The sequence below is a fragment of the Gadus chalcogrammus genome, chromosome 10 (assembly GCF_026213295.1).
Source record: "Gadus chalcogrammus isolate NIFS_2021 chromosome 10, NIFS_Gcha_1.0, whole genome shotgun sequence".
Lineage (NCBI taxonomy): Eukaryota > Metazoa > Chordata > Actinopteri > Gadiformes > Gadidae > Gadus > Gadus chalcogrammus.
Window position 1 is genome coordinate 19,761,420 of NC_079421.1, and position 24,121 is coordinate 19,785,540.

At 38.1% G+C, this 24,121-nt stretch overlaps 1 protein-coding gene across 2 annotated transcripts; it reads right to left on the minus strand.

The window, feature by feature from the left end:
- Positions 1-13,099: 13,099 nt before the first annotated feature.
- LOC130390901 (B-cell linker protein) lies at positions 13,100-22,774 on the minus strand. Of its 2 annotated transcripts, none has more exons than XM_056601082.1 (11): positions 22,654-22,774; positions 22,055-22,101; positions 20,148-20,304; positions 18,231-18,296; positions 18,085-18,119; positions 17,508-17,527; positions 17,329-17,406; positions 17,133-17,154; positions 16,405-16,482; positions 15,661-15,816; positions 13,100-15,069 (listed from the first exon to the last, which is right to left on the minus strand). In XM_056601082.1, the coding sequence occupies exons 2-11, from the start codon at positions 22,082-22,084 to the stop codon at positions 14,920-14,922; spliced, it is 792 nt and encodes a 263-aa protein (XP_056457057.1). In that variant the 5' UTR covers positions 22,085-22,101; positions 22,654-22,774; the 3' UTR covers positions 13,100-14,919. The 2 variants fall into 2 exon arrangements, with proteins under 2 accessions (XP_056457057.1, XP_056457056.1); XM_056601081.1 differs by having other exon boundaries at positions 18,231-18,389.
- Positions 22,775-24,121: the final 1,347 nt, after the last annotated feature.

Sequence of the window (24,121 nt, forward strand, 5' to 3'; positions counted from 1 at the left end):
AAAAAACGACAGTGTTACCCCTTATGTTTTTTTTCATGACGACCTATAAAAAACGACAGTGTTACCCCTTATGTTTTTTTTCATGACGACAAATAAAAAACAACAGTGTTACCCCTTATGTTTTTTTTCATGACGACAAATAAAAAACAACAGTGTTACCCCTTATGTTTTTTTTCATGACGACCAATAAAAAACGACAGTGTTACCCCCTTATGTTTTTTTTCATGACGGCCGATAAAAAAAGACAGTTACCCCTCATGTTTTTTCCATGTTGACCAATAAAATACAGTGGTACCCTAGTCTACGTTTTTGCGGGGTACCGAACCTGAGCTGTTTAGAGTGAAAACCACCGAACTTATCAATGCACCAGGAAGACACACACAATAGTCAACACAATGGTTATACTTGACTTTATAATTCGCATGAAATAGAGATAAGAGTCTACCAACAGAGGACATCAACCGGACTTGAACCCCGGTCTCCAGGGGTTTAGGCAGCGTGCACTCCATTGCACCACTGAGGCGATGACATTGCAAAATAATCAATCATAAATAAAGAGGATATATATGACATTTTAATGTATGTTTGTATTTCTATTATTTCCCTTATGTTTTTTTTCTTGACGACCAATAAAAAACAACAGTGTTACCCCTTATGTTTTTTTTCATGACAACCAATAAAAAACGACAGCGTTACCCCTTGTTTTTTTTCATGACGACCAATAAAAAACAACAGTGTTACCCCTTATGTTTTTTTTCATGACGACTGATAAAAAACGACAGTTTTACCCCTTATGTTTTTTTTCGTGACCACCGATAAAAAACAACAGTGTTACCCCTTATGTTTTTTTTCATGACGATCGATAAAAAACAACAGTGTTACCCCTTATGTTTTTTTTCATGACGACCAATAAAAAACGACAGTGTTACCCCTTATGTTTTTTTTCATGACGGCCGATAAAAAACGACAGTGTTACCCCTTATGTTTTTTTTCATGACGGCCGATAAAAAACGACAGTTACCCCTCATGTTTTTTCCATGTTGACCAATAAAATACAGTGGTACCCTTGTCTACGTTTTTGCATTTCTATTATTTCCCTGATGTTTTTTTTCTTGACGACCAATAAAAAACAACAGTGTTACCCCTTATGGGTTTTTTTATGACGACCAATAAAAAACGACAGTGTTACCCCTTATGTTTTTTTGCATGACGATCGATAAAAAACGACAGTGTTACCCCTTATGTTTTTTTTCATGACGACCAATAAAAAACGACAGTGTTACCCCTTATGTTTTTTTTCATGACGACCGATAAAAAACGACAGTGTTACCCCTTATGTTTTTTTTCATGACGACCTATAAAAAACGACAGTGTTACCCCTTATGTTTTTTTTCATGACGACAAATAAAAACAACAGTGTTACCCCTTATGTTTTTTTTCATGACGACCGATAAAAAACAACAGTGTTACCCCTTATGTTTTTTTTCATGACGACCAATAAAAAACGACAGTGTTACCCCTTATGTTTTTTTTCGTGACCACCGATAAAAACGACAGTGTTACCCCTTATGTTTTTTTCATGACGACCGATAAAAAACGACAGTGTTACCCCTTATGTTTTTTTTCATGACGACTGATAAAAAACGACAGTGTTACCCCTTATGTTTTTTTTCGTGACCACCGATAAAAAACAACAGTGTTACCCCTTATGTTTTTTTTCATGACGATCGATAAAAAACAACAGTGTTACCCCTTATGTTTTTTTTCATGACGACCAATAAAAAACGACAGTGTTACCCCTTATGTTTTTTTTTATGACGACCAATAAAAACGACAGTGTTACCCCTTATGTTTTTTTGCATGACGATCGATAAAAAACGACAGTGTTACCCCTTATGTTTTTTTTCATGACGACCAATAAAAAACGACAGTGTTACCCCTTATGTTTTTTTTCATGACGACCGATAAAAAACGACAGTGTTACCCCTTATGTTTTTTTTCATGACGACCTATAAAAAACGACAGTGTTACCCCTTATGTTTTTTTTCATGACGACAAATAAAAACAACAGTGTTACCCCTTATGTTTTTTTTCATGACGACCGATAAAAAACAACAGTGTTACCCCTTATGTTTTTTTTCATGACGACCAATAAAAAACGACAGTGTTACCCCTTATGTTTTTTTTCGTGACCACCGATAAAAAACGACAGTGTTACCCCTTATGTTTTTTTTCATGACGATCGATAAAAAACGACAGTGTTACCCCTTATGTTTTTTTTCATGACGACCAATAAAAAACGACAGTGTTACCCCTTATGTTTTTTTTCATGACGACCGATAAAAAACGACAGTGTTACCCCTTATGTTTTTTTTCATGACGACCTATAAAAAACGACAGTGTTACCCCTTATGTTTTTTTTCATGACGACAAATAAAAACAACAGTGTTACCCCTTATGTTTTTTTTCATGACGACCGATAAAAAACAACAGTGTTACCCCTTATGTTTTTTTTCATGACGACCAATAAAAAACGACAGTGTTACCCCTTATGTTTTTTTTCGTGACCACCGATAAAAAACGACAGTGTTACCCCTTATGTTTTTTTTCATGACGACAAATAAAAACAACAGTGTTACCCCTTATGTTTTTTTTCATGACGACCGATAAAAAACAACAGTGTTACCCCTTATGTTTTTTTTCATGACGACCAATAAAAAACGACAGTGTTACCCCTTATGTTTTTTTTCATGACGGCCGATAAAAAAAGACAGTTACCCCTCATGTTTTTTCCATGTTGACCAATAAAATACAGTGGTACCCTAGTCTACGTTTTTGCGGGGTACCGAACCTGAGCTGTTTAGAGTGAAAACCACCGAACTTATCAATGCACCAGGAAGACACACACAATAGTCAACACAATGGTTATACTTGACTTTATAATTCGCATGAAATAGAGATAAGAGTCTACCAACAGAGGACATCAACCGGACTTGAACCCCGGTCTCCAGGGGTTTAGGCAGCGTGCACTCCATTGCACCACTGAGGCGATGACATTGCAAAATAATCAATCATAAATAAAGAGGATATATATGACATTTTAATGTATGTTTGTATTTCTATTATTTCCCTTATGTTTTTTTTCTTGACGACCAATAAAAAACAACAGTGTTACCCCTTATGTTTTTTTTCATGACAACCAATAAAAAACTACAGCGTTACCCCTTGTTTTTTTTCATGACGACCAATAAAAAACAACAGTGTTACCCCTTATGTTTTTTTTCATGACGATCGTTAAAAAACGACATTGTTACCCCTTATTTTTTTTTCATGACGACCGATAAAAAACGACAGTGTTACCCCTTATGTTTTTTTCATGACGACCGATAAAAAACGACAGTGTTACCCCTTATGTTTTTTTTCATGACGACTGATAAAAAACGACAGTTTTACCCCTTATGTTTTTTTTCGTGACCACCGATAAAAAACAACAGTGTTACCCCTTATGTTTTTTTTCATGACGATCGATAAAAAACAACAGTGTTACCCCTTATGTTTTTTTTCATGACGACCAATAAAAAACGACAGTGTTACCCCTTATGTTTTTTTCATGACGGCCGATAAAAAACGACAGTGTTACCCCTTATGTTTTTTTTCATGACGGCCGATAAAAAACGACAGTTACCCCTCATGTTTTTTCCATGTTGACCAATAAAATACAGTGGTACCCTTGTCTACGTTTTTGCATTTCTATTATTTCCCTGATGTTTTTTTCTTGACGACCAATAAAAAACAACAGTGTTACCCCTTATGGGTTTTTTTATGACGACCAATAAAAAACGACAGTGTTACCCCTTATGTTTTTTTGCATGACGATCGATAAAAAACGACAGTGTTACCCCTTATGTTTTTTTTCATGACGACCAATAAAAAACGACAGTGTTACCCCTTATGTTTTTTTTCATGACGACCGATAAAAAACGACAGTGTTACCCCTTATGTTTTTTTTCATGACGACCTATAAAAAACGACAGTGTTACCCCTTATGTTTTTTTTCATGACGACAAATAAAAACAACAGTGTTACCCCTTATGTTTTTTTTCATGACGACCGATAAAAAACAACAGTGTTACCCCTTATGTTTTTTTTCATGACGACCAATAAAAACGACAGTGTTACCCCTTATGTTTTTTTTCGTGACCACCGATAAAAAACGACAGTGTTACCCCTTATGTTTTTTTCATGACGACCGATAAAAAACGACAGTGTTACCCCTTATGTTTTTTTTCATGACGACTGATAAAAAACGACAGTGTTACCCCTTATGTTTTTTTTCGTGACCACCGATAAAAAACAACAGTGTTACCCCTTATGTTTTTTTTCATGACGATCGATAAAAAACCAACAGTGTTACCCCTTATGTTTTTTTTCATGACGACCAATAAAAAACGACAGTGTTACCCCTTATGTTTTTTTTATGACGACCAATAAAAAACGACAGTGTTACCCCTTATGTTTTTTTGCATGACGATCGATAAAAAACGACAGTGTTACCCCTTATGTTTTTTTTCATGACGACCAATAAAAAACGACAGTGTTACCCCTTATGTTTTTTTTCATGACGACCGATAAAAAACGACAGTGTTACCCCTTATGTTTTTTTTCATGACGACCTATAAAAAACGACAGTGTTACCCCTTATGTTTTTTTTCATGACGACAAATAAAAACAACAGTGTTACCCCTTATGTTTTTTTTCATGACGACCGATAAAAAACAACAGTGTTACCCCTTATGTTTTTTTTCATGACGACCAATAAAAAACGACAGTGTTACCCCTTATGTTTTTTTTCGTGACCACCGATAAAAAACGACAGTGTTACCCCTTATGTTTTTTTCATGACGACCGATAAAAAACGACAGTGTTACCCCTTATGTTTTTTTTCATGACGACTGATAAAAAACGACAGTGTTACCCCTTATGTTTTTTTTCGTGACCACCGATAAAAAACAACAGTGTTACCCCTTATGTTTTTTTCATGACGATCGATAAAAAACAACAGTGTTACCCCTTATGTTTTTTTTCATGACGACCAATAAAAAACGACAGTGTTACCCCTTATGTTTTTTTTCATGACGACCGATAAAAACGACAGTGTTACCCCTTATGTTTTTTTTCATGACGGCCGATAATAAACGAGTTACCCCTCATGTTTTTTCCATGTTGACCAATAAAATACAGTGGTACCCTTGTCTACGTTTTTGCATTTCTATTATTTCCCTGATGTTTTTTTTCTTGACGACCAATAAAAAACAACAGTGTTACCCCTTATGGTTTTTTTTATGACGACCAATAAAAAACGACAGTGTTACCCCTTGTTTTTTTTCATGACGATCGATAAAAAACGACAGTGTTACCCCTTATGTTTTTTTTCATGACGACCAATAAAAAACGACAGTGTTACCCCTTATGTTTTTTTTCATGACGACCGATAAAAAACGACAGTGTTACCCCTTATGTTTTTTTTCATGACGACCTATAAAAAACGACAGTGTTACCCCTTATGTTTTTTTTCATGACGACAAATAAAAACAACAGTGTTACCCTTATGTTTTTTTTCATGACGACTGATAAAAAACGACAGTGTTACCCCTTATGTTTTTTTTCGTGACCACCGATAAAAAACAACAGTGTTACCCCTTATGTTTTTTTTTCATGACGATCGATAAAAAACAACAGTGTTACCCCTTATGTTTTTTTTCATGACGACCAATAAAAAACGACAGTGTTACCCCTTATGTTTTTTTTCATGACGACCGATAAAAAACGACAGTGTTACCCCTTATGTTTTTTTTCATGACGGCCGATAAAAAACGACAGTTACCCCTCATGTTTTTTCCATGTTGACCAATAAAATACAGTGGTACCCTTGTCTACGTTTTTGCATTTCTATTATTTCCCTGATGTTTTTTTTCTTGACGACCAATAAAAAACAACAGTGTTACCCCTTATGGTTTTTTTTATGACGACCAATAAAAAACAACAGTGTTACCCCTTATGTTTTTTTTCATGACGATCGATAAAAAACGACAGTGTTACCCCTTATGTTTTTTTTCATGACGACCAATAAAAAACGACAGTGTTACCCCTTATGTTTTTTTTCATGACGACCGATAAAAAACGACAGTGTTACCCCTTATGTTTTTTTTCATGACGACCTATAAAAAACGACAGTGTTACCCCTTATGTTTTTTTTCATGACGACAAATAAAAACAACAGTGTTACCCCTTATGTTTTTTTCATGACGACCGATAAAAAACAACAGTGTTACCCCTTATGTTTTTTTTCATGACGACCAATAAAAAACGACAGTGTTACCCCTTATGTTTTTTTTCGTGACCACCGATAAAAAACGACAGTGTTACCCCTTATGTTTTTTTTCATGACGACAAATAAAAACAACAGTGTTACCCCTTATGTTTTTTTTCATGACGACCGATAAAAAACAACAGTGTTACCCCTTATGTTTTTTTTCATGACGACCAATAAAAAACGACAGTGTTACCCCTTATGTTTTTTTCATGACGGCCGATAAAAAAAGACAGTTACCCCTCATGTTTTTTCCATGTTGACCAATAAAATACAGTGGTACCCTAGTCTACGTTTTTGCGGGGTACCGAACCTGAGCTGTTTAGAGTGAAAACCACCGAACTTATCAATGCACCAGGAAGACACACACAATAGTCAACACAATGGTTATACTTGACTTTATAATTCGCATGAAATAGAGATAAGAGTCTACCAACAGAGGACATCAACCGGACTTGAACCCCGGTCTCCAGGGGTTTAGGCAGCGTGCACTCCATTGCACCACTGAGGCGATGACATTGCAAAATAATCAATCATAAATAAAGAGGATATATATGACATTTTAATGTATGTTTGTATTTCTATTATTTCCCTTATGTTTTTTTTCTTGACGACCAATAAAAAACAACAGTGTTACCCCTTATGTTTTTTTTCATGACAACCAATAAAAAACTACAGCGTTACCCCTTGTTTTTTTTCATGACGACCAATAAAAAACAACAGTGTTACCCCTTATGTTTTTTTTCATGACGATCGTTAAAAAACGACATTGTTACCCCTTATTTTTTTTTCATGACGACCGATAAAAAACGACAGTGTTACCCCTTATGTTTTTTTCATGACGACCGATAAAAAACGACAGTGTTACCCCTTATGTTTTTTTTCATGACGACTGATAAAAAACGACAGTTTTACCCCTTATGTTTTTTTTCGTGACCACCGATAAAAAACAACAGTGTTACCCCTTATGTTTTTTTTCATGACGATCGATAAAAAACAACAGTGTTACCCCTTATGTTTTTTTTCATGACGACCAATAAAAAACGACAGTGTTACCCCTTATGTTTTTTTTCATGACGGCCGATAAAAAACGACAGTGTTACCCCTTATGTTTTTTTTCATGACGGCCGATAAAAAACGACAGTTACCCCTCATGTTTTTTCCATGTTGACCAATAAAATACAGTGGTACCCTTGTCTACGTTTTTGCATTTCTATTATTTCCCTGATGTTTTTTTCTTGACGACCAATAAAAAACAACAGTGTTACCCCTTATGGGTTTTTTTATGACGACCAATAAAAAACGACAGTGTTACCCCTTATGTTTTTTTGCATGACGATCGATAAAAAACGACAGTGTTACCCCTTATGTTTTTTTTCATGACGACCAATAAAAAACGACAGTGTTACCCCTTATGTTTTTTTTCATGACGACCGATAAAAAACGACAGTGTTACCCCTTATGTTTTTTTTCATGACGACCTATAAAAAACGACAGTGTTACCCCTTATGTTTTTTTCATGACGACAAATAAAAACAACAGTGTTACCCCTTATGTTTTTTTTCATGACGACCGATAAAAAACAACAGTGTTACCCCTTATGTTTTTTTTCATGACGACCAATAAAAAACGACAGTGTTACCCCTTATGTTTTTTTTCGTGACCACCGATAAAAAACGACAGTGTTACCCCTTATGTTTTTTTCATGACGACCGATAAAAAACGACAGTGTTACCCCTTATGTTTTTTTTCATGACGACTGATAAAAAACGACAGTGTTACCCCTTATGTTTTTTTTCGTGACCACCGATAAAAAACAACAGTGTTACCCCTTATGTTTTTTTTCATGACGATCGATAAAAAACAACAGTGTTACCCCTTATGTTTTTTTTCATGACGACCAATAAAAAACGACAGTGTTACCCCTTATGTTTTTTTTTATGACGACCAATAAAAAACGACAGTGTTACCCCTTATGTTTTTTTGCATGACGATCGATAAAAAACGACAGTGTTACCCCTTATGTTTTTTTTCATGACGACCAATAAAAAACGACAGTGTTACCCCTTATGTTTTTTTTCATGACGACCGATAAAAAACGACAGTGTTACCCCTTATGTTTTTTTCATGACGACCTATAAAAAACGACAGTGTTACCCCTTATGTTTTTTTTCATGACGACAAATAAAAACAACAGTGTTACCCCTTATGTTTTTTTTCATGACGACCGATAAAAAACAACAGTGTTACCCCTTATGTTTTTTTTCATGACGACCAATAAAAAACGACAGTGTTACCCCTTATGTTTTTTTTCGTGACCACCGATAAAAAACGACAGTGTTACCCCTTATGTTTTTTCATGACGACCGATAAAAAACGACAGTGTTACCCCTTATGTTTTTTTTCATGACGACTGATAAAAAACGACAGTGTTACCCCTTATGTTTTTTTTCGTGACCACCGATAAAAAACAACAGTGTTACCCCTTATGTTTTTTTTCATGACGATCGATAAAAAACAACAGTGTTACCCCTTATTTTTTTTTCATGACGACCAATAAAAAACGACAGTGTTACCCCTTATGTTTTTTTTCATGACGACCGATAAAAAACGACAGTGTTACCCCTTATGTTTTTTTCATGACGGCCGATAATAAACGAGTTACCCCTCATGTTTTTTCCATGTTGACCAATAAAATACAGTGGTACCCTTGTCTACGTTTTTGCATTTCTATTATTTCCCTGATGTTTTTTTCTTGACGACCAATAAAAAACAACAGTGTTACCCCTTATGGTTTTTTTTATGACGACCAATAAAAAACGACAGTGTTACCCCTTGTTTTTTTTCATGACGATCGATAAAAAACGACAGTGTTACCCCTTATGTTTTTTTTCATGACGACCAATAAAAAACGACAGTGTTACCCCTTATGTTTTTTTTCATGACGACCGATAAAAAACGACAGTGTTACCCCTTATGTTTTTTTCATGACGACCTATAAAAAACGACAGTGTTACCCCTTATGTTTTTTTTCATGACGACAAATAAAAACAACAGTGTTACCCTTATGTTTTTTTTCATGACGACTGATAAAAAACGACAGTGTTACCCCTTATGTTTTTTTCGTGACCACCGATAAAAAACAACAGTGTTACCCCTTATGTTTTTTTTCATGACGATCGATAAAAAACAACAGTGTTACCCCTTATGTTTTTTTTCATGACGACCAATAAAAAACGACAGTGTTACCCCTTATGTTTTTTTTCATGACGACCGATAAAAAACGACAGTGTTACCCCTTATGTTTTTTTTCATGACGGCCGATAAAAAACGACAGTTACCCCTCATGTTTTTTCCATGTTGACCAATAAAATACAGTGGTACCCTTGTCTACGTTTTTGCATTTCTATTATTTCCCTGATGTTTTTTTTCTTGACGACCAATAAAAAACAACAGTGTTACCCCTTATGGTTTTTTTTATGACGACCAATAAAAAACAACAGTGTTACCCCTTATGTTTTTTTTCATGACGATCGATAAAAAACGACAGTGTTACCCCTTATGTTTTTTTCATGACGACCAATAAAAAACGACAGTGTTACCCCTTATGTTTTTTTTCATGACGACCGATAAAAAACGACAGTGTTACCCCTTATGTTTTTTTTCATGACGACCTATAAAAAACGACAGTGTTACCCCTTATGTTTTTTTTCATGACGACAAATAAAAACAACAGTGTTACCCCTTATGTTTTTTTTCATGACGACCGATAAAAAACAACAGTGTTACCCCTTATGTTTTTTTTCATGACGACCAATAAAAAACGACAGTGTTACCCCTTATGTTTTTTTTCGTGACCACCGATAAAAAACGACAGTGTTACCCCTTATGTTTTTTTCATGACGACCGATAAAAAACGACAGTGTTACCCCTTATGTTTTTTTTCATGACGACTGATAAAAAACGACAGTGTTACCCCTTATGTTTTTTTTTCGTGACCACCGATAAAAAACGACAGTGTTACCCCTTATGTTTTTTTCATGACGACCGATAAAAAACGACAGTGTTACCCCTTATGTTTTTTTTCATGACGACTGATAAAAAACGACAGTGTTACCCCTTATGTTTTTTTTCGTGACCACCGATAAAAAACAACAGTGTTACCCCTTATGTTTTTTTTCATGACGATCGATAAAAAACAACAGTGTTACCCCTTATGTTTTTTTTCATGACGACCAATAAAAAAACGACAGTGTTACCCCTTATGTTTTTTTTTATGACGACCAATAAAAAACGACAGTGTTACCCCTTATGTTTTTTTGCATGACGATCGATAAAAAACGACAGTGTTACCCCTTATGTTTTTTTTCATGACGACCAATAAAAAACGACAGTGTTACCCCTTATGTTTTTTTTCATGACGACCGATAAAAAACGACAGTGTTACCCCTTATGTTTTTTTTCATGACGACCTATAAAAAACGACAGTGTTACCCCTTATGTTTTTTTTCATGACGACAAATAAAAACAACAGTGTTACCCCTTATGTTTTTTTTCATGACGACCGATAAAAAACAACAGTGTTACCCCTTATGTTTTTTTTCATGACGACCAATAAAAAACGACAGTGTTACCCCTTATGTTTTTTTTCGTGACCACCGATAAAAAACGACAGTGTTACCCCTTATGTTTTTTTCATGACGACCGATAAAAAACGACAGTGTTACCCCTTATGTTTTTTTTCATGACGACTGATAAAAAACGACAGTGTTACCCCTTATGTTTTTTTCGTGACCACCGATAAAAAACAACAGTGTTACCCCTTATGTTTTTTTTCATGACGATCGATAAAAAACAACAGTGTTACCCCTTATGTTTTTTTTCATGACGACCAATAAAAAACGACAGTGTTACCCCTTATGTTTTTTTTCATGACGACCGATAAAAAACGACAGTGTTACCCCTTATGTTTTTTTTCATGACGGCCGATAAAAAACGAGTTACCCCTCATGTTTTTTCCATGTTGACCAATAAAATACAGTGGTACCCTTGTCTACGTTTTTGCATTTCTATTATTTCCCTGATGTTTTTTTTCTTGACGACCAATAAAAAACAACAGTGTTACCCCTTACGGTTTTTTTATGACGACCAATAAAAAACGACAGTGTTACCCCTTATGTTTTTTTCATGACGATCGATAAAAAACGACAGTGTTACCCCTTATGTTTTTTTCATGACGACCAATAAAAAACGACAGTGTTACCCCTTATGTTTTTTTTCATGACGACCGATAAAAAACGACAGTGTTACCCCTTATGTTTTTTTTCATGACGACCTATAAAAAACGACAGTGTTACCCCTTGTTTTTTTTCATGACGACCGATAAAAAACGACAGTGTTACCCCTTATGTTTTTTTTCATGACGACCTATAAAAAACGACAGTGTTACCCCTTATGTTTTTTTTCATGACGACAAATAAAAACAACAGTGTTACCCTTATGTTTTTTTTCATGACGACTGATAAAAAACGACAGTGTTACCCCTTATGTTTTTTTTCGTGACCACCGATAAAAAACAACAGTGTTACCCCTTATGTTTTTTTTCATGACGATCGATAAAAAACAACAGTGTTACCCCTTATGTTTTTTTTCATGACGACCAATAAAAAACGACAGTGTTACCCCTTATGTTTTTTTTCATGACGACCGATAAAAAACGACAGTTACCCCTCATGTTTTTTCCATGTTGACCAATAAAATACAGTGGTACCCTTGTCTACGTTTTTGCATTTCTATTATTTCCCTGATGTTTTTTTTCTTGACGACCAATAAAAAACAACAGTGTTACCCCTTATGGTTTTTTTTATGACGACCAATAAAAAACGACAGTGTTACCCCTTATGTTTTTTTTCATGACGATCGATAAAAAACGACAGTGTTACCCCTTATCTTTTTTTTCATGACGACCAATAAAAAACGACAGTGTTACCCCTTATGTTTTTTTTCATGACGACCGATAAAAAACGACAGTGTTACCCCTTGTTTTTTTTCATGACGACCTATAAAAAACGACAGTGTTACCCCTTATGTTTTTTTTCATGACGACAAATAAAAACAACAGTGTTACCCCTTATGTTTTTTTTCATGACGACCGATAAAAAACAAGTGTTACCCCTTATGTTTTTTTTCATGACGACCAATAAAAAACGACAGTGTTACCCCTTATGTTTTTTTTCATGACGACCAATAAAAAACGACAGAGTTACCCCTCATGTTTTTTCCATGTTGACCAATAAAAAACAACAGTGGTACCCATGTCTACGTTTTTGCGGGGTACCGAACCTGAGCTGTTTAGAGTGATAACCACCGAACTTATCAATGCACCAGGAAGACACAGAAAAAAGACAACACAATGGTTATACTTGACTTTATAATTCGCATGAAATAGAGAGAAGAGTCTTCCAACAGAGGACATCAACCGGACTTGAACCCCGGTCTCCAGGGGTTTAGGCAGAGTGCACTCCACTGCACCACTGAGGCGATGACATTTCACAATAATCAATCATAAATAAAGAGGATATACATGACATTTTAATGTATGTTTGTATTTCTATTATTTCCCTTATGTTTTTTTTCTTGACGACCAATAGAAAACGAGTGTTACCCCTTATTTTTTTTTCATGACGACCGATGAAAAAACAACAGTGTTACCCCTTATGTTTTTGTTCATGACGACCGATAAAAAACGACAGTGTTACCCCTTATGTTTTTTTTCATTACGACCGATAAAAAACGACAGTGTTACCCCTTATGTTCTTTTTCATGACGACCGATAAAAAACGACGGTGTTACCCCTTATGTTTTTTTTCATGACGACCAATAAAAAACGACATTGTTACCCCTTATGTTTTTTTTCATGACGACCAATAAAAAACGACAGTGTTACCCCTTATGTTTTTTTTCATGACGACTAATAAAAAACGACAGTGTTACCCCTTGTTTTTTTTCATGACGATCGATAAAAAACAACAGTGTTACCCATTATGTTATTTTTCATGAGGACCAATAAAGTTCTAAACCAGTACACAACGTTTAAAACTGAGCAAAATCGATGCCAACGGACGGTTACAACGTCAATCAATAGTAAAGTATGTGATATGATGGTTGATTCTTCTATATTGAGTAAAACGTTCATGTTCCGCCATGTTCATGCGCGTCACTAGTAAACCATACGTCACCAACTGGGCAACTCTGTTATCCAAATCTGGCCCCAGTTGCCGAACGGAAGTAGAATCAGAAGAGCGTCGTGAGGCGTCGTCCACGAGAACTTTCCGACGGCACGAAAATGTTTTACCCAAAATTTCCAGGGATGTGAACGCACCATAAGATCCATTACATTTGGTCGCACGACAACTAAGTCGTGTGTGTTTCCTAACTTCCGGGGAAACACACAAAAACAGTAATCCGGTAGAGACCTTATTTATTATTATGCGGCAAGTAATGTGTCGAGGTGTCCCTAGGCAAGGCACCTCACCCTAACTGCTCCAGACAAGCTAGCTGTCGCCTTGCATGGTTTTCATCGCCGTCGGTGTGCATATGTTTGCATGAGTGGGTGAATGTTTGGCAATATTGTAATGCTTTGAGTGGCCACTGGTTAGAAAAGCGCTATCCATTTACAATATATGCTATTAGGTTTAGGTAAGAGTATGTTTTTTTTGTAGGAGTGGAGTGCTTCTGCCCTTCCGCCTCCTGGGCAGGTACACACCGCTGGACAGACGGGACTCTTATCACATCTTTACCGCATGATTCTGTGATTCAGAGCTGGAATATCTGTTGAATATCCAGTATCCAATATCCATTTCTTCAACAAAAGAATTACACTTTCTACCCCTCCTCAGCGACCAGGAGCCTACAAATAGAATCAAACGACGTGGGAAATATTGTAACGTGTAAGTAACAACAACTTTCAATATGCTGATAAAGTAATGTTTTGTATTGATTTGAACTTGAATAACAGGGCTTGGCTACCCCATGATGGAATTTCCCAAATAACATTATCTAGAGTTGTTTGGGTAGTCGACTCATCTAATGCTAGGTTACAAAGTGGAGGTTATGTTATATGCTGCAATTTCATTAGAATGAAATGACATAACGTGACTAAACATAACGTGAATTAAACTTGAATACATGAACGTGAACAAGATTTCTGCCTGAGTAACATCAGATCGATTTTCACGGGCAATGGTGGTGAAAACGACTCCCATGATCCCATTGTACTTCCAGACCTCATCAAAATACGTCTGATTTTATTATTTTGATTCAGCATATTTCACATATAAAAGGCTACCTAAATAGTAAATAATAGTGGGACTGAACCTTACAAAAATGAAAGGAACGTATTGGGTGGGAACAAGACTTGTAAGTAAGAAAATTGTAATAAGTTATTTACAGATTGCATGAGCAGAAATCATACAGGGTGCACATGGAATGCAACAGTTATGGCCTTGATACATCAAGAGTGAGAACAAATAAATCACAAGAGGGCAGTGCTATTGAAGTAGCCTGTTGATGTCCTCTCTAGTGATCAGGTTTGTTAAGATGCAGTTGGGTGGGGATTGGGTTGTTCGTGTAGTCAAGTTGATGAGTACTATTGGGAAAGTGGAATGAAATTTGATGATGTCTTCAACAGTGTCGAACAACTGAAAGGAAAAATGTCAATCTTAGGGTTAGGGTTGGATTTTAGTGTTGGCGCATTAGCACAAATAATAGTTAGGTTTTAGGGTTTGGCTTTGGTCTCAGGGTTTGGGAAGGGGTTTTAGGGTTAGAATGTGAGAAAGGACCAGTGCCCCTGGAGTCCAGCTTCCAGTAAAACCAAAGAGGACCTTGTATGGGGGATAATCCCAGGGCCCAGCCACTAGTATCGGGCGTAACTGAGCTGGCTGCCCACAGTCCCACAGGTTAGGGTTAGTTATAGGGTTAGAAATAAGGTTAGGGCTAGAGACAGGGTTACTGTCAGTAATAAGGTTAGGGTTATTAATAAGGTAAGCGTTCTTAATAGGGTTAGTGTTCGTGATAAGGTTAGGGTTATATATAGGTTTACTGTTAGTAATAAGTTAGGGGCTAGTAATAGGGTTAATAGGGATAGGGTTAGAGTTATTAATATTAGTTTTCATAATAAGCTTAGGGTTAGAAATAAGGTCAGGGTTAGTAAGAGGGTTAGTGTTAATAATAAGGTTAGGGTTAGTAATAGGGTTGATATAACATATTTATATATTTTCATCATTACTCACGTCGTTTTCCCTATGTCCTGTTCCCAGGGCATACTTGTTTTTGTGTTCAATAAACCGTATTTTGATGTTGTAGACTTTCTTCTCATGGTACACAGCCAGGACAAACGGTGCACTGTGGGTCCCCCTGGAGCAGTCCCTCACCAGGAACGCCCCGTCCTAACACAGTTCATATTCATGAATACCAGGCATTTGGAAGTGGAACAGATCTATGGCCTGATGTGTTTAAAGGGGACCTATTATGCCTTTCGACTTTTATGAACTATAAACGTTGTTATAATGATTGATAGTCATGTTTAACCATACACAAAAGACGATGTAGATTTTCGGGAAACTCTTCCTCTCATCTGGGCGCTTTCAGCCTTCTCTGTCAACGCTCGGTTTCGTCCTTCTCCGCCCCCTCGCCCCCCTCCTGCCAACCCAACTCTGTTGCGATTGGTTACCTTCCTTGAAGCACGCGCACGAGCAGATTTGACCAGGCATATGGGGGCGTGGCAGGAGTGCCTCTACGTAGATGACTTCCCGGAAATGTGAACAAGTGAATCGCAAACGTTGTCCCGATTGTTTAGCGCTCTGCACAGCCACCCCAGACTGTCGGCAGGGAATACGTTGAAATGCATGTACGTCATTATTTGACACTTTAGTATGGTTAAACATATCAATCATTATAACAACGTTTATAGGTCATAAAAGTCGAAAAAGCATAATAGGTCCCCGTTAACTTAATGGGTTTAACTGATATAAGACCTTGTTCACGAGGTGGAGGGCATGCTCTGCCTCGGCTCTGTCACACGCACCGGAATACCATTCATCTCCATGAAGGAGCTGTGAAAACAGGGAAATAACACATAGGTTACGAGGAGGGATAACCATATGCCATTACTTTATTATTTAAAAAAATAATGATTATAATACTGAAAATAAGGACAGGCCCTGACATTTTTGTATTGGTCTGGGGGTGTCGACGATACCCCGAGAAAGGTATGAGGTGGTAGTAGAACACTTAACACATCTTAAGATAGCTATAGGGGCTTAGATTTATGCTTAAACAAGCTTAAAAATGTTATGTGTATATAATTTTTTTATATATATATATATATATCAAATATATATATATAATTTTTCTCAAAATACAATATTTTGTTGTTATCATTTTAATGTTTTCATATTTGTATTTGAAGCAGCTTGATTTTAAGTAGCTTCAGAGAAACAAAATCCCCAAATAATGCTACTATTAAATATAGATATATTTTGATACAAATTAATTGGCAAATTCAAATGTTATAATTTTATGATACTTGAAATGAGGATGCTTTAAATTAAAATACCTTTTTAATTTATAATTGTAGCAACATTCTAAGCTGATTACATTTTCGGAAGTGCATTTTCTTCATGATAATCTGGTATTTACTGTCCAGAGATATCACCAACAAATATATGTGAATTCTGCGAAGGCTGTTTGTTTATCTACTTACCCCTCTTGGTGCGTTTGATGATCTGAAATAGAAAACAACCAGTCACAACAACGACCGACCAGCAGATGGCAGACTTGGTGCAGCTAAAAACAGGTGGTATTTGGAGAAATGTAAAGCCATGTAATCTGTCCTGAACTGATTAATGCGGGGAAGTAATATATGAACTCAGCCAAGGGATTAAGGACGGAAACTTTACCGTCGCCTGGAGGCTCTGTGAAGATTCAGTGCAGCGATGTGGTGAACCAGGTCCTTGGGTAGCATGGATCCAGAGGACCTGGATAAGAAGAACCGGACCATAGCCTAAAACCTTAGTCTGGTCCAAACCGGTTGGCAGAACATGGTGGAAACTCTTGTAAGGTAGACCGACAGGGTTACCTTTGTGGAACCTCTATGAGCTGTAGGAGAGAAGAGTGGAGAGGAAACACTTGCTTAACTGGGAACATGCAACCCACATTATATACATTCACGATGCCTCCCCCACACAGACATCACACACATGAACACACACATGAACACACACACACACACACACACACACACACACACACACACACACACACACACACACACACACACACACACACACACACACACACACACGTGCAAACACACACATGCACACACACACACACACACACACGTGCACTCACACAAGCAAACCTCCAGGCATATATCTTTTGCAAAAGACAGTAATGGTCCTTGCACTTAAAACATTGTGAGCATCTTATCCTAGCTATCTTTGTTTTATAGTTTTACTGGTTTAACCTAACAATTTAAACCTAACAACCTAACAACAGTGCTTGGAAATTGGTTCTATGAACATCCTGACTGTACCGACAGCGAAATACTGTTCCTCTTTCTTCTGACAAATGTACTGTCGCTTGGGATAAAAGCGTCTGCTAAACGCCCTAAATATTAATGTTAATATTGATATCACATGTTGTATGTTTACCTGCTCCTTTTGCTCCTCAGGCAGCGTGTGCTTGACTGTAAAACAAACACAAGTTCAACGTTTGGACTAAAAAGAGATAGCAGTCTGTCAAGAGAACACATTGGCACACAACATACCCGATGAGTGCAACAGAAATGAATATCTACCTTCCTCCATATGACCCAACGAGGTGTCCCTCCTGCCAGGCTTGAGGTCTCTGTTCACAGCCGGGGCTGCGTGGGGATTCACCAGAGGGTTAAACACAACTCCACGGGACAAGTGCATAATCCTCGCGTTCAACTCCTCTAGTATCTGCAGACCATGCACTATGTGAAGGAGAAGACGCAAACGTTGATCAGGCTTGGGACTCGTGGTCACTGGAGTAACGCTTCCAGGGGTTCCAAGGATGATGAATGAATGAGTATCTTCATGGCTACCGATGTTCCTGGTGGAGCATAAGCTTGGCTGAAGTGTGGAGGTATCAGGGTTGGTTTGGAGTTCCCTGCATTGATATTGAGGGGGTCTGCTAGTTTAGATATTTCTTTCAAAATGTTGAAAGACCCTATCCGAAGGAGGTCGGAGGACAATTTTTCAGTTGGGGCGGGACAATATTTCAATTGCTAAGGTATAGCTTAATTGACAGCAAGCTTGCCAGTCTTGATAATTGAATCTGTAAAAAACAAAAGCCTGTCAATCATTGAATGAATTACAGATGACTCAAGAGCAATGTGATCAGTCGAAATACCTGTCAGTTTAACAGCAGGGATGTGTCATGACTATGTAATACAGCCTTATACCAGAAGTCAGCTGAAATATAGGTTTTTGGTGCCAATATGTGAAAAATAACTACATTCAATAATTGTATTATTCCTTCTGGTCTAAATCAGTAATGGAACCTTTCATGTTGTGTGAACACTTCATTCACCTAATTTTCTAAACTGAAATGGACTGCAATACCTTGAGGCTTCTAGCACTGACGGACTGACCAACCGAATGGCTGCTGACTGACTGGACTCGCTCCTCCAGTACCTGCCTCTGCACCTCCTGGCTGCATCCTGCTTTGTGTCCCTCACACTGTGACCCCTGGGGGACGGTCTGCTCCCCCAGCATGGGGACGCTCAAGACATGCGCTCGCTGCTTGTAGCCTACTCATCATCGCTCCCAGCACAGCTGCTGTCTTCTGCACTGTTTTTTTTTTCTGTTGTTGCAATCTTTCCGCTCATTAGCTGGCCTGCTCTTGATATTCAGTTTGGAAACTTTCTTTCAAACCGGGACAGTATAACTATTCATTCAAGCTCGGTTCATTGAAGGGTCGTGTGAGGGACCGGCGTGGTCGCCCCGCCCCGTTGAGGATGTGGGCTTTTTAGACACTTTTTATCCCTCACAGGGTTTGATAGGTTTCTCTTGTTTTTTGATTTTGCCTTTTTGAGACAGGTTATTGTTATATACACGCAAAGATGAATAAATTGTATTTGAATGATGTATTCAATGTTTATCTTTGTTTCTCTCTACTGTTGTCCTCTGTAGCTCAGACTGTAAGCACTCAGGGTATCATATAATGTTTAGATTCAAGCCTCCACCAAATTATGCACATGGTGTTATTTACGGGGGGGGGATGGATCTAGCGTAGTGTGGCTCAGGGGGTTGACCCCAAGGCAGACAGTACTGTGTTCAAACTGCATGCATCTGCATTTTCGTGTGTTTGACCTACATGCATATATCAGGGGCTGCATTAGCTCGGGAGGTAGAGCGATCCCCGGCTCCTCCTAGCATAGTGTTGAGGTGTCTTTGCGCAAGGCACCTAACCCTAACTGTTCCCGACGAGCTGGCTGTCGCCTGGCATTAGTGACTCCGCCATTGGTGTGTGAATGTGTGCATAAATGGGTGAATGTCAGGCACTATTGTAAAGCGCTTTGGATAAAAGCGCTTTATAAATGCAGACCATTTACCATATCAGCTAAGAGGCTAAAAGGCCCTTCGGCCTCTAAATGACACGTATCTGTTAACTGTTGCTTTGGATGCAAGCATCTGCCGAAAGACTTGAAGTGAGAGAAGACGTTCCAAGGCGTTCCACTTGTTCCTACCGTCATTGTTTCTGACGACGCTTGTAGACCTGGCTGACAGGTGATTCATGCTGTCTGAGTTCCCCTCCCAGCCATCCGTCTCCAGGTATTTGGGCTCCTCCGTGGCTCTGCAGAGCGTCAGCCGCTGCCTGCTCCCCGTGCCTCTGGTTCTGCCCTCCTATGGCGGGCACGTTGAAAACCACCAAAGTCATCTCACAAGTCATGCTGACATCTATCAAAGACTACAACCAAGTTGGGGTTGTTACAAAGAATAGAAAGTTACAAAATAACACTGCAGAGCGCTACGTAGTCGTGGTCGTTTCATTTTTATTGGTGGACCTGCTGAAAGTTACTGCGAAACTTGGTAAGCACAGTCAGTTAGGCCCAATCCCATTTCTACCCCTTACCCCTTCCCCTTCCCCCTTCCCCTTCCCCCTTCAAAACAAGGGGGAGGGGTAAGGGGAAGGGGTAAGGGGTAGAAATGGGATTGGGCCTTAATATACTGTTGATGTCATCGAACCACAGTTTCAACTCTTCTCTGTTTTGGCACGGCAATGGAGGACAAGTTCCAGTACCACAGAGTCGCTCACCAGCTTCCACAAGTTCATCTGGACTCTGCAGCCTCTCCCTCTACCCCCCCCACTGCCCCTTATCGTTCCTTTCTCTCCTACACCCCTCTTCCACACTTCCTGACACCTTAAAAGTAGTACAATAGTAGCTATATTTGTAGTATACGGGAAATGGGTTAACTTAGCAATTGTAAGTGCTTGGCACTTATTTATATTAACATCCTTACTGTACCGACAGCGATCTATATTGTAGTTTCTCTTTCTTCTCACAAATGTAATTATTATAATGTCGCTTTGGATAAAAGCGTCTGCTAAATGCCCTAAAGGTAAATCATGTAGAAATCTGAACAAATCCCCCCAAAAATTCAAAGACCAACAAATCGAGTCATATCTAGATATTTATGTACAACCCTTAATCACAATAGTGCTATAAGATCCGGATTCAGTTAGGATCAGACCAGACCTCCAAGCACTGAATTCAGCTCTCGCCTTCACGCAAATTTCAGTTTCACGGTTGGTTATTTTGTGTACACAGTTTCAAAATGAACAGCAGAGAACATTGATTAGTGAGCTCGGCCAGTAGCAAGCAGAGCATGCTCTGCGTTCATATTCATGCTCACAAACTTTGTTAAAACAACCGCCATCAGCAATTGGTGCGTGGCATTGTGTCCACCCAACTATGGCGTCGTTGTTTCTGCAACTCACCGAAAGCAGTCGCACATCTGTCATACTTCTGTATCAAACTGAACTGTGTTATTTACCATTGTTCCCTAGGCTCCTACCCCAATACCTGCCAGGACGCTAATCAATCGTGCAATAGCTCCATAGCTATAGTTGATTATATAGAAATTGTAACCAAAGGTCAAGAGCTCTGCCATTGAGAAACAACAGTGGTAGATTTGATTTGACATGCTGTGCATCAAATTACCTCCTATGCTTAGTTATCCAACCTCCGTGAAAACATTCAGGACTTTCTCTCCTGAAACGACCTGACCCATGCTGAGACCCTGTTTAAAGAGGTATTTTCTTAGGTTTTCCTCACTTGCAGCAACACTGGCAACCATTTCTTCACTGCACGTTCCTTTTGTGTTCTTCACAGGTAATTATGCAGCAAAGGGAGAGGGAAAGTCCCCCAAAAAGTTGATTCCCCCACAAGAAATTTAGTTAAATCGCTCTTGCATCGGTGCCTATTACAGGAAAGCTCTTTGTGACACACACACACACACACACACACACACACACGCCCACACACACGCCCACACCCACACACACACACACACACACACACACACACGCGCACACATGACAGAACGCAGCATGTGCTTGGTTCTGTTTGTGAATATGAACACTATAACTCACCATGATCACAGCGGAGACCTGGATGGTCATATCACCGCCACCTGCATCTACCAGGGAGGTTCAAACAGAGAGAAGGAACATGGTCAGTCGACTATTCGGCACTCGGCTCAAGACTCAAAGAAGCATGGATTGGAGCAGTCAACTATTTAATTTACTTTGTTTATTTCTCCCTAAATTGTTTTTATCGTATCTTATTTTCTAAGTTGTCTCTGGAATTTAGTGCAACCAGTACTGAATTCAACCCGTATAAGTAAAGTAGAGTAGGCCTACAGTAGAGTTGAGCTAACTAAATAACACCTAATCATAATATATTTATTTTTCCTTCCTACCTTAAATATCTATTACTGCTAAAAATACATTATACATTTGTGCTATATTCATTGTTTATATATTTTTTGTTCTACCTATGTTAAACTAGGATGGGCTCATTGAGATTACAATTCTCTTTTGCAAGAATGACCTGGCTGAGGCAGCAGCATAAAAATGTCAAACAGGGTTACAGCATATAACAGACACTGGAAAATAGGAGAATAGTTTAGATTCCTGTGTTGAGAATAAAACCTTTAAAAACAAGAGCGAGAGAGAGAAGGGGATCTTACCTCTTTAAGTTGCAGGTATCTAAGATCCCCTTATTAATATCAAGCTGCACAGTGGAACCAAGTACCGTGTAAAAACTAGCACAGACTCTGAGACGTCACCACTTGTGGTGTCTATAGCTTTAATTCCTCACCTAGTGCGTCGTTGAAACCCAGCATCGCTTCCTGTGAGTTGGTGTTTAGAGGCATTGACGACACAACCCTGAATTGTTCGGTTTTTTTTTTGTGGAGGGCGGACAAATATAAATGTTGATATCTGGGGTTGGTTTTTATATTTTACTTACAAGTCGTAAGGATGTCCTCTGTTTTATGTACCTCAAAACCATAATATGCTTATATTACCAAGTAAGGCATAAGAGACTTTATTGAGTGTCAACCCTGCATATTTCTTTTCTTTCCTGATCAGCAGATTGACTTACAGATTGTCTCCCATTACAACCTGCATCAAAAGATCATATTCTGTGTGCAGTAAATCAGGTTCAATCCAGTTTGACAACACGACCCGTTGTGTGGCTCCTAATTTTATCCATGACTTTGTGACATTGCCACCTTTTCTCTCTGCTGTGTAAAGAGCGTTGAGACCTTTACAGTTTTCATAAGATCCCATCCCCATATAGAGACATTTATATTTCACCCCTGGATTCTATTTATGACACATTATTACATTCAAGGGTAAACTTTAAATGAAATAGATTGAAACCTTCATAGCATACACACGCACGCACGCGTGTGTGCGTCGTATGCTATCATACCCGGAGTCACAGTTCATTTGAAGGAACACACATACACATACGAACCCACACACATACACATACGAACACTTTGACTTTTTGAAAGGTCAACAAGGATTTCTGTCTGTCCTGGGTATCTGTAGTGGTTGCCACCCAACCAACATTTTGAAAATAACTTTTTGCCTCGATAATATCGAGGCAATGTCTTTTAGAAACAACTATATCGAGGCGATATAGTTGTTTAGACTATCTATCCATCTAAATATAAAGAAAAATTAAAAAAACAAAAGAAGATTGATTGACATTAATATTGTCATTAATACTGATGATATGATAATTGCAGTGCTGGATTATGTTATCATGAGCATTCCACACAGGGAAGTGATGAATGAGGTGATTAAAGTGTGAGGGTTTTGTGTCTTGGAACATAAGGTGTAAAGCGGTTACTCAGTGAGCATGGTGACGAGGAGCAGAGCTGCTCACATCCCTGTAGCTCCATGCAAAGGAAACATGTGGTTTGGTATGAGAGACCAGATACAGAATCAGATGGGTGACTCAAACCAAAGTGCAAAAACCCATTTGGGGAAAACCTCGTTTTACATTTTTTGCTTTATAAACATCGGAAAAAAAACAAAGTTTGACTTCAATGCAAGGCAGTTTTTGCAGTTCAAATACTCACACCACACAGATTCTATAACACACACACGCACACGCACACACGCTACTACTCTTGAAAGCAG